This window comes from Lepisosteus oculatus, chromosome 2 (genome assembly GCF_040954835.1).
Source record: "Lepisosteus oculatus isolate fLepOcu1 chromosome 2, fLepOcu1.hap2, whole genome shotgun sequence".
In the NCBI taxonomy this organism is placed as follows: Eukaryota; Metazoa; Chordata; class Actinopteri; order Semionotiformes; family Lepisosteidae; genus Lepisosteus; species Lepisosteus oculatus.
The window spans coordinates 75,058,581-75,069,823 of NC_090697.1; the positions used below are offsets into that span (position 1 = coordinate 75,058,581).

Below are 11,243 nucleotides of genomic sequence, written 5' to 3' on the forward strand. Positions count from 1 at the left end.
AATTCACAGTGAAGACAGAGGCCTCACAACCTGACATTTTGGTGAAAAATTCACCTTTGCTTAAAGGCACCTGTGTTGTTAGAGGGACAAGAGGGGATTTTCTTTTTTTCTTTTTTTGGGGGACAAGTCTCAGAAAGCCTGACGACTGTGGTGACCAGGCCTCCGAGGTGCCACGACACACGGACATGTACACACACCTGGGAGCTCTGGGCCCTGTGCAGCTGTTTCATCAGGATCATACTGACTGCTTCAACGTCCGATGCTGAGTGCCTGATTCATGCACTTATAACATCCAGGACAGCCTGCTCCTGGCCCCTCATTCCATCTGTATAAACTTGTCTGCTCTTGTTTGGTTTTTTTTCACTTGTCCTTTTTTGGGTCTTTTTCTTTAATGCTACTGTATGTACAGTGTCCCTGGGTTTGAAAAGGTGCTTTATAAATATGTCATCATTATGTGCACCGGGGTACTGGAGTACCGGGGCTCCCCGGCAGTTCCTCTTCTGCTCGGAGCCCCCAGAGAAAAAGGAGGTAGAGAAAGAGAGCTGATGTCTCTCTTTCTCCACCTGCTTCTGCTGAGCTCTGCAAACACCCAGCTGTCAGCCAGCTGCCAGACATGAGGTCATTCTGCAGAATGGACAACTGGACAGGCACACAACCAGACACAATACAATACAAAATCAAATTAATTCGCTTTTCTGTACCATTTCAGTTTTTTTGGAACCCATCGGATTAGCTTCCCTAGGTCTGTGTGCGGCACATTGCTGCCTTGCAGCACTGGGGGCCTGGGTTCGATTCCTGAGGTGCTGTCTGTGTGGAGTTTGCATGTTCTCCCTGTGTTTGTGTGGGTTTCCTCCCACAGTCCAAAGACATGCCTGTGTACCTATCAAATATCCCTCTCAGATGCTGCTGGTTAACCGAACAGTGTGAACTGCTGAAGCACTGCCTGGTTGTCTTCACAGGAGGTGACAGAATTACCTGGAGAGACAGTCTTGATGCGGATGGGGTGCGGACAGCTGTTAAGCACTCCTCGAACATCGCCCAGCGTCATCCCCAGCACAGGCGTCCCCCCAATCTCTAGGATTACGTCGCCCACGTTGGTCCCTCCTCCCTGCACGGACGTGACGAACGGGAACTCTCCGTAGTCAGCCCCTCCTCCTATGGACACGCCCAGCTCCCCCGAGGCCCCGCCCAGAGGAACGAAGCTCTCCTGCACCTTGGAGCGCCAGTGCAGCTTCTTCACCGCTGCCTTAGACATCGTCAGCAGGCTGGGAGACACAGGGGGAGAGAGAGGGAGGGGGCGACTCACACCACTGCACAGCCGCTCCGCACGGATGCAGAGAGACACAGAAAAGTGTGAGCAAGTGACTTCACAAATCTGCCTTACCATGACAGAGCTGACAGAGAGATCACTGCTCAGGCAGTATGGGGCAGGCTTTTTTTCTTTACAGTCACGTTTTGCGCTGCTCTGCGAAAAGCTCGGGTGATACTCAAGTCACAGAAATGAAGCAGCAGTAATAATTCCCTACACTTATATAGCACTTTTCTGGACACTCCACTCAAAGCGCTGTACGGGTAATGGGGATCCCCTCCACCCCCACCAGTGTGCAGCCCCACCTGGATGATGCTCCAGTCCTCTCCCCACACAGCGGCTCTCAGTGGGGAGGAGAGCAGAGTGATGAAGCCAGTTCAGAGAGGGGGATTCCGGCAGCTCTGTGGCTGAGGATCTGTGGCTGGAAGGTTGCTTGTTCGTATCCCGTGGCTGACAGAGGAATCCTACTCCGTTGGGCCCCCGAGCAAGGCCTTTCACCCCAACTGCTCCAGGGGTGCTGTATAAATGTCCGACCCCGTGCTCTGACCCCCAGCTTCTCTCTCACTGTCTGTGTGTCTCATGGAGAGCAAGCTGGGGTCTGTGAAAAGACAAATTCCTAATACAAGAAATTGTATATGGCCAATAAAGTGATCTTATTAAGAGGCCATGATTGGTAAAGACCAGAGTAAGACCAGACATTTGGCCAGGACACCAGGGGTATCCCCTCTGTTCTTTTTAAGAAACACCCTGGGATTTTTAATGACCACGGAGAGTCAAGACCTCGGTTTTACGTCTCATCCAAAGGACGGAGCCTTTATTACAGTACAGTGTCCTCATCCCTATACTGAGGCATTAGGACTCACACAGACCACAAGGTGAGCACCCCCTACTGGTCCCACTAACACCTCTTCCAGCAGCAACCTTAGTTAGAGGTCTCCCATCCAGGTACTGGCCAGGCTCACTCCTGCTGAGCTCCAGTGGGCGCCCGAAGTGACAAAGCAGCAGAAGAGGGGGAGTCGCACTGAATTTGGCCCCAGGCAGCTGGATGCCGGCCTCTTTCCCTACCTCCTTCTGCTGCAGCCTGTGCCTGTCTCTGTCCCTCTCTCTTCTTGTCCACCTCTCTCACCATCCATCCTCTAACCAATTCATCCAACTCAGGGTGGCGGGGGAGCCGGGCAACGAGTGCAAGGCAGGATACACCCTGGATGGGACGCCAGTCCACTGCAGAACCTCTCTCACCCCTTGTACTGTTTGTCTTCTCCTCCTTGGCCACTGCAGTCCCTGGCAGAGGGAGAAATGCACAGGGGCCCTTGGGCACTTCAACATAAGGAGAGGAAGGGACTGGCAGCACTGTACTGCACACTGAAAGCCAACAGGAAGAGTGAACCCCTCTCTCCCTTCCAATATGCGCACGCTTGTCTAAATCAGACTGATGACAGGATTCAAATTCTAAACGCCTCCCGGTTTTCAGAACAAAAGTTTCGCTGCAGCTGTAAATGAGGTGAGAAAACCTTGCACGGTCCAGGATACAAACCTCTATATTTCTTCTTCCCGGCGTGTTTCAAACTCCCTGCGTTATAAGCACGTCGTCCGACGCTCACCCGGAAACCTAATCATCTCTCCAGCTGCTGACGGGAGTCTCCTCAGGCCAGCTCACGCCTGGAACACACACACAGATTAGAGTTAGCCCCCTCAGCACAAACACCAGGCACACAAAGGAGCAGACTCCAACACCACTGTGGGCCCCACATGGACATTCCTCAGAAACAGAAACACAGTTAACTGTGTGTGTGTGTGGAGGCAAGTTATTAGTATGTGACAAGTGCTCTTTAATTAGAGTGAATCTTGTTTCTCATTTAAAAACTGTTCATAATTAGGATTTTTAATTAAACGTTTGCTATGGTGTGTCCTTTGGGGTTTTCTGTCAAGAGAGAACCCAGACTCCTGAAAGAAGTCCTGTTTAAACAGGTACAATGTGAGCCAGGGAAACAAAGAGGAGTCAAAATAAAATAGCTGTCTCTGTCTCTGGACCTGTCTGTCCAGAGAGGACACGTTGTGCTCCCATTGCCAGCGGAGAGCAACACAGTCGGAGATGCACCTTCTGCGGCACTGTGAGAAATACTCTGGGATTAGACAAACTTTTTTTTCCCCACAATAAGAAATCTAATCCCCAAATCCCCACACCTGTCGGAATGCAGCCCAGTATCCTGTCTCACAGTCGAGCTGTCTGTTTGATGTGATGTCTGTAAGTGTCTGTAAATGTTCATGTAAGAGTTGCCTGTATCTGCTTTGGCAACACTGTCATTCACCAATCATGCCAATAAAGCTCTTTGAAGCTGAATTTCAATACTGGAGACAGTGAGGGTGAAAGTGGGAGACAGAGGGAAAGTTAGAGAATGAAAGCAAGAGACAGGGAGTGAAAGTGTGAGATAGAGAGTGAAAGTGGGAGACAGAGAGAGTGAAAGTGGGAGAGTGAAAGTGGGAGACAGAGAGAGTGAAAGTGTGAGATAGAGAGTGAAAGTGGGAGACAGAGAGAGTGAAAGTGTGAGATAGAGAGTGAAAGTGGGAGACAGAGAGAGTGAAAGTGGGAGACAGAGAGAGTGAAAGTGGGAGAGTGAAAGTGGGAGATAGAGAGTGAAAGTGGGAGACAGAGAGAGTGAAAGTGGGAGACAGAATGAAAGTTAGAGAGTGAGAGTGAAAGTTAGGGAGAGATTGAGAGTGAAAGTGAGAGAGTGAAAGTGGAGAGTGAAAGTTAGGGAGAGGGTGAGTGTGAAAGTGGGGAACAGTGATTGAAAGAGGGAAAGAGAGAGAGAACAAGGAGGCCGAGGGAGAAAGTGTGTGAGAGACAGAGGGAGAGAAGCAGAGGAACACGTTTCACACAAGAGTACTAAGCACCAGCCTAGCGTATGGGACTTTTCAGAACATGAGGAAAGCACACACACACACACACAGCCCTCATCTCTGCTCCCTCTCTCATCCCTGCTCACCCTGGGGCTTTTCCACACCAGGGCGTGTCGGGCTGACACAGTACACTCCTGACACCCCCTGCTGAGCAGCGCTTGAGCACAAGACACACGGGTTCTGGTCGGGAAGAATATCCAGTAGGGGTGCAGCTGAGACATCAGACGGCACCAGGTCTGCGCACAGCTCCGTCACACTGGAGCACGGATTCATTTAACACGTACTCACATACTCACGCTGGAATCTACTGTCCCAGCCCCAGGGATGCTGGAAGCAAATAAAATGGCACAGCCTGACACCTGTAACACCAGGAATAGGAATCTTGAACGATCCTGCCTTGTGAATCTCTGTCACGGCCTACAGCACGGTGAATCCCTATCACACTGCAGCTTGCCGTCCCGCGGGCTCACAGGAACGTAGGTAAGACAGTAAGTAACTTTATTGCCCATATACAATTTCTTTTATTAGGCATTTGTCTTTTCACAGACCCCAGCTTGCTCTCCAGGAGACACACAGGCAGGGAGAGAAGCTCAGGGTCAGCCATTTATACAGCACCCCTGGAGCAGCAGGGGTGAAGGGCCTTGCTCAGGGGCCCAACGGAGTAGGATTCCTCTGCCGGCCGCGGGATTCGAACCGGCAACCTTCCAGCCACAGAGCCGCCGCTCCGCCCAGGAAGCTCTGAACTTCCTGGCCCGTCTCCCCCCCCTCCAGGCCAGAGGTGCTTCAGCCGCGGGGTGAAACGGGCGGGGTGGGGAACTCGGTGTGGGAGCACACGGCCGTGCCAGTCTGTGCCATGAAAAGAGCTGAGGGTGCAGTCTCAAGCCGGCTGCGGTTTCCCGTTTTCATGGATCAGCCCTTGTTTCCCACTTCTCCTCCTTCTGTAATTTCACACTGGGAGACGTGGGCAGAGGAGCACACTGTGGAGAGTGGGTATTTTTGCAGAGGTCAGTCCGATTAGAGGTCAGTTTCTACTGCCTCTGGTGACTGGAAATAGATCTGGGCTGCAAGGTCACTTTAAAAGTAGGATTACTTGGGCATCTTATTACCCCCTTCCTCCAAAAAAAAGGAACAACGCTGAAATTTCTGATCGGGTGGATTTCTATGGGACAGTCAAAGAGCTGCTGGGTGAGAATTCAAGGCCCTGACGAAAAGAGAATGCATAAGCGACACAACACCAGGCACAAAACACAGCAGACCCCAACACTGCAGTGCCTCTCACAGCTCGGTCTGACACATACCTGCATGCACAGGGAGCAGAATTCTCAGTGTGGGAAAACTGGAAAATCCTGTTTAGGTGCTACGGTCTACGCAGTGGGGTCAGATTTTCCCGGTGTACTAACTGTACACAAACCACTGTTCTAATTCATTGACCATGGGAAGGGGCAGTTAGCCCAGAGGGAAAATAAGGGCCCTTATCTCCAGAGCACACAGCGTGAGCACTTCTGTTTTCAGGTATCCAGAGAAGAGGTGGCACTCGGAACAGCACTGGACTGAGGTAATGTGGGCAACAGACACAGCCAGAGGAGAGGACACAGCCGTAGAGCAGCAACGCAGGATATGTAGGATTTGTAATATTGCACAAATAGGGAAATGTGTTAAGCACTGAGAACAGGAGCGGCCCCTTTACACAAAGGGTTGGCGGAGAATGGAACAAGCTTTCTTTCAGGAAGCAGCTGGATGAGATTAGCCTTGCCACCTTTCCAAGATGAAAGGGGGAAACAAAAAAGAGCTTTTCGCCACCCGCAGACAGGGTGTGCGCCCCGCCACGGTGTTGGGGTACCCGTGCCAGAACTACTACGGAGATGAGGGACCCCTCGCTTGTGTCGGGGCCTGCGCCCCACTTCTTTTAACAGTCGTTTTAGCACCTGCAACCAGCGGGGGCACGAAGCCAGCAGGCCGAGCAGCAACCCAGGACAAGCTCCTCGGGCCCCATCGCCACCCAAGACTTCTCCTGCTCAGAACCCGTCTCGTGTTCTGACGGAGCCCGGCTGGGCCCGGTGTGGGTGAGCTGCCTCTTCGCCTGCAGGCTTTCAGCAGCGGGTTGGCTGGAGAGCAAGGCAAGAGTGCTCTCGCTAAATCTTCACACGACACAACAGACACGTGGGACTCCGGCTGGGAGCTCGTCTACGGCTCCTCGTCGTCTCTGGGCCCTGGATATTTCAGTCTGGTACCCCCAATCTGAATGGGCGTGAGCAGACAGAGCCAATCGGCACAAAAGCCTGGGGTGGTCGGTTGTGTTTCGTTTCACAACAGACGCCGCAAGTTGTTTATAGGCCGAAACCTATAAAAATCGATTGTTTCATTCGCTGGGAATGGCAGCCCGTAGTCATTCACCACACGAGCGCGAAACGAACAGAGATGCAAGACGAGAGGGATTCTCAGTCACTTGAATTCATTCAGCCTCAAGATCCTGCCACAGTGGATCTGCTTTCATTATTTTTTCATTGATTGATGAATCTTGCAACGGCATTTCTGAACAGCTGGCTCTGTCTTCACAAAGGCCTGTAGTGAAACAGATCTGTATGTTCGGTACTCTGGAGCCCCTCCAAAACAACAGTAGAAACCTTCTAGTGAGAGAGCGGTACGACCATCCAATCACTCCATCATCACTGGTGGTTCAAATTCAATGTTTGATGGCCAGATCTTTCCAGGTTCAAGTAGGCTGGTCACTTTGCAAACGGCTAAGGCTCATTCAAGATTCGGGGTTCAGTCTGTAACCTCTGGACTGCAGGGATTCATCCTGGACTGGTACCCCCTGTGACCTCCAGTCTGCAGGAGCTCATTCTGGACTGGTACCCCCTGTGACCTCCAGTCTGCAGGGGATCATCCTGGACTTGTACCCCCTGTGACCTCCAGTCTGCAGGGGCTCATCCTGGACTGGTACCCCCTGTGACCTCCAGTCTGCAGGGGCTCATCCTGGACTGGTACCCCCTGTGATCTCCAGTCTGCAGGGGATCGTCCTGGACTGGACTGGAAACCAGTCCTGTAATGGATGATGAGGAGTCAGGCAGGGCCCCCTCTTCCCACTTCGCAGGAGAGACTCAGTGGAGCCAGGCTGTAATCTGAGCGTGCCGTATCCGGGGCTGTGCTGACACAGACAGGACGGGACAGCAAGGTGACCCGAACAGTGCAGAGTCCCGGTCTACACTCGATATCCCCCGATCCCATCCCCACCTTCAGGTTGATTCTGTGTCAAACACTGCCCACCTTCCAGATCCACGCTTTTTCTTCTTCTTCTTCTTCTTCTTCGTCTTATTATTATTATTATTATTATTATTATTATTATTATAGTGCAACACTGTACAAGCCTGGACACAGAAGCGACTATCTTCTTAACGGAGTTTTAAAGCAGCACAGCCAATGTTTCGAGCCAGTGTCCTCTTTGGTGTGAAAGGCACAGCGAGTGGCACCAGTGTGACATCCCGCTGAGACAATCGGATCGCTGTGAAGCCATCTGGAGGATAAAAACTTTCTCAGAGTCTTGTCTCCAGCAGCACCCCTGACAACACGGGTCTGCCACGAGCTCTGAGAGCTGACCAGCCCGAAGAGGCGAATCTCGCGCTCAACAAAAACCTTTTTTTGAAAAATATACAGTATATACTGTATATAAAAATAAAAACAGACACATATAAACACAGAGGGGAAAAAAAAGTTCCTCTGATGATGATGATGATTTTACACAAGTATATGTATGAAATTAAAAAATAAATGAATTGGTTTTGATTTCCGGTCCGGTCTGGCTAATGCAATGAGGCCCGGCTGAATTAAAATCAGATCCGTCTATTTTCTGACCACGTCTATTAATTCAGGGTCGCAGGGGAGCTGGGGCACAAGGCAGGGTACACCCTGGACGGGACGCCAGTCCATCACAGGGCAGACAGACATAGACACACACGCACTCTTACCAGCACCCATCAGCCAACCAGCATGTGTTTGGACTGTGGGAGGAAACCCACACAAACACGGGGAGAACATGCAGACTCCACACAGACAGCACCCCAGGTCTGAAATTGGACTCAGGGCCCGAGTGCTACAATGCAGCAAAGCTGACCCCTGCGCCACCGAATTAAAATTATTTTAAAGAAATACAATGAAATACTCTAGTACTGTTTCTAGTGCTACTGCCAGTGCAGAACCAATAAGAACACTGCAGAGTCCCCCAAAACAGGACAATTTAACCAGCTTTTCATAAATCACTTCCGCACCTCAGTGGTACAAATACAGCATCAGACATCTGCACGAGATCCTGCCAAACCTGCACAAGCCCAAGGTGCCCCAGGCAGCCCTGTGTCTGTGTCAGCTCCTCGTTGAGGCTGGTGCTGTGTATCAGTGGTACTGTCTCGGTATCAGGGCAGCGTGTTTAATGAAGGGGAGGACTCTGGGCGGTCTCCGATGATCCTGATGGAAGTGACAAGAGCTCAAAAAAGACAAACGTCAAGCGCCTGCCCCCCTTAAACCAGCAATAGCAGAGTCCCCCAGAGATCCGAGTCAAACCAATGTGGGTGCACTGCACCACACACACGTCCAGGAGACGCTACCCAATGGGCACAGCGAGCAGGCCATGGGTCTGGGATCAGGCGACCGCTGTCTGTCCTCATCACACACAGCCTCATTAGGGATCTGTGGGAGGCAGCGGGGCTGAGCTGGGGACAGTCAAAAAGAAAGGCTAGCAGCCAGTCCAGTTTTTTTTTTTCCCCATCAGGAAGAACACCACCATGTCGGGCGGTCATGAGTCAACCTGTATAAAGGGGGACACATGGGTTCCAATCTCCACATAAGTTTAGATCCCTGTCAGGAAAACACCGGGAACACCTCTGATCGACCCATCACTTGTCTGGAAGAACGACCTGCTTTCTCTTGGAAATCCTACTAGGCAACCCACTGAGCTAGAAACACGCTGAGCCTACCCCATGAGCACCTCGAAAAAGATCATTTTCAATGCTTAATAAACGTCACTTTCAGTTTTTCAGACTAGAGGATCGCTCTTCATTTACGCAGGTTTCTGTCCGTGGCAGTTAATGATTCAACATCCACCGTGTTGTAAAACCACCTCATAAAACACGGTATGGCTCTGGGTAATCGGTAATCGCAGATGCAACACTGTCTCCCTGTACTGTCAGGCAAACGGGCTCAGCTGTGGCTCGTTTAAATAGCTTTCAGGGTGGCCCGGCGGAAACAAAAGCATTATCCGGTCACCACGGACGGTAAATTAAAAACATATCGCAGTATAGGAGGTACCACACCTTGGTGTACCCCGATAAATACCGTTTTACTGACAGATGTGTACAGAGCTACACTCCCCTTTTCGTTAATGTGACAAACCCTAGTGCTGGTCTGTCTCCTTACTAGTAAATGAGCCGGGAAATCTGCGGAGTTAATTACAGTGTAGCTACCCCGTCCTTTTCCACGGTTTATTACGGCTAAATTGTGTTGTTGTTGTTTTTTTTCAACGCGGCATTGGTAACGAGCCCGGGTCCTCAGTTAAGGGAAGCAGTGAGATTTGACACACAGAAATACACCAATCGTCTTGACAGTAGAGGGTAGAAAAAAAAACGCCGAATGCTAATGACTTGGGATGTTTTTATTTTTTATCAGAGAATTTGAGATACGACGAATCTCCTCACAACCTCACACAGATCAGACGCCACACACACCAGATTGCGAAAAAAAAACATAATCGCTGCGTTCGTGAAAAAAAAAAATGAAACTGAACACGGTATTATTCTTCCAAACTGACTATTTCACACACTCCAGCGGACACACCGCATTACGTTATTAGCAAGACATCCTCGTAGACGTATACATGACAGATCCGTGTAGGAAATTTACTCATCCTTACGACACAGGCGTGTGAAATGCACGACCACATCGTGTATGTTGTATACGGCAAGCCGACAAAATCAAACACTTGCGTTAAAAAAACCCACTCCGCCTCGGCAACTGTCCTGGCCCGTCTCACACGTCGGACAGGCTTGTATAAGCGGTTTGGGCGCCCAAACGAAAGGCAGTTTATCCAAATAAATAAATAACACGTCCATATATTAATATTCTACTGTACATCGACCTGACCCGAGCGGTTGACCCCGATCAGTAACGCAGCGGGTCCCTATCGGGGATGAGACTAAATGGATTATTTTTAACCCCCCGTCCCTCTCTCCCTCTGTTTGTGTGTGTTGATTTATTTAAAAAAAAACACAGGCCGTGTATATAACAGTGGATTATTACTATATAATATTAATTTCACACTTGGAAGTCGCGGACAGCCGACGACCCGCTCTTTTCCCAACGGCGGAGCGCGAGACGCGTGACTGAATTTGGGGGGGGGGGGCGGTCGAAACAAACGCGTCCGTTTGACATAATTCGTTTAACAAATCGGTCCCCGTCCCCGTATAAAAAACAAAAACAAAACATCTTTATCGTCACCCCGCTATGAGAAAATGACAACAAATAATGTCGGTAAGAAGAAATCAAAAAATATCTTTAACAAAAAAAAAAACCTTACCTTCATCGTTCCTGCGCCTTCACAACCTATTCCCTCGTCTCGGTTCCGTACTTCTCCAGATATTACTTAAATATTCACATTCACATGCGGCTGTGATGCTCCTTAGCGCCGTTTTTGTATCATAATGATCATGCTCGGATTAGACACGGGCGGCGGTGCTACTGTTTTGAGAGAAAGGTGTTCACTCTCCTGCTCCTGCGGCAGGTCGCCATGCCTGAGACGGGCGATAGGACACAGGTCAGAAATTGCATTACATTTCATTACAGTCTACAATAAACAGCGGCGGCGATAATGAGAGAAACAGAAGAAGAGGAAAAAACGGAGACCCGCCTGTACGGGCAAGGGATTGGACGAGGCTGGTGTACTGTATGTGTGCTGGCTCTGTGTGTGTGTGTACAGATCTACAACCGCACCGCTTCGCTTTAAAATCTCTTGCCTCCAAACACGTCCAATTAATCCCCGTCCAGTGAT

At 50.4% G+C, this 11,243-nt stretch overlaps 1 protein-coding gene across 7 annotated transcripts in view; it reads right to left on the bottom strand.

Annotated features, from left to right (window-relative positions):
* The window catches only part of LOC102684244 (membrane-associated guanylate kinase, WW and PDZ domain-containing protein 2-like), a 43,457-nt gene extending 32,375 nt beyond the window's left edge, over nucleotides 1-11,082 (bottom strand). For 2 of the 7 annotated variants that reach the window (XR_011183553.1, XM_069183548.1), the window contains exons 1-4: nucleotides 10,773-11,082; nucleotides 2,844-2,968; nucleotides 2,375-2,590; nucleotides 976-1,265 (exon numbers count right to left, since the gene is read on the bottom strand). Coding sequence is in view for 6 of the 7 variants with exons in the window: in XM_069183548.1 (XP_069039649.1) it covers nucleotides 976-1,265; nucleotides 2,375-2,442 (358 nt within the window). In the remaining variant the exon portion in view is untranslated. Of the gene's footprint in view, nucleotides 1-975; nucleotides 1,266-1,614; nucleotides 1,908-2,374; nucleotides 2,591-2,843; nucleotides 2,969-10,772 lie in introns of those variants that run through there. The other 5 variants (XM_069183552.1, XM_069183560.1, XM_069183543.1 and 2 more) reach the window with 4 other exon arrangements.
* Between the last annotated feature and the right edge of the window lie 161 nt (nucleotides 11,083-11,243).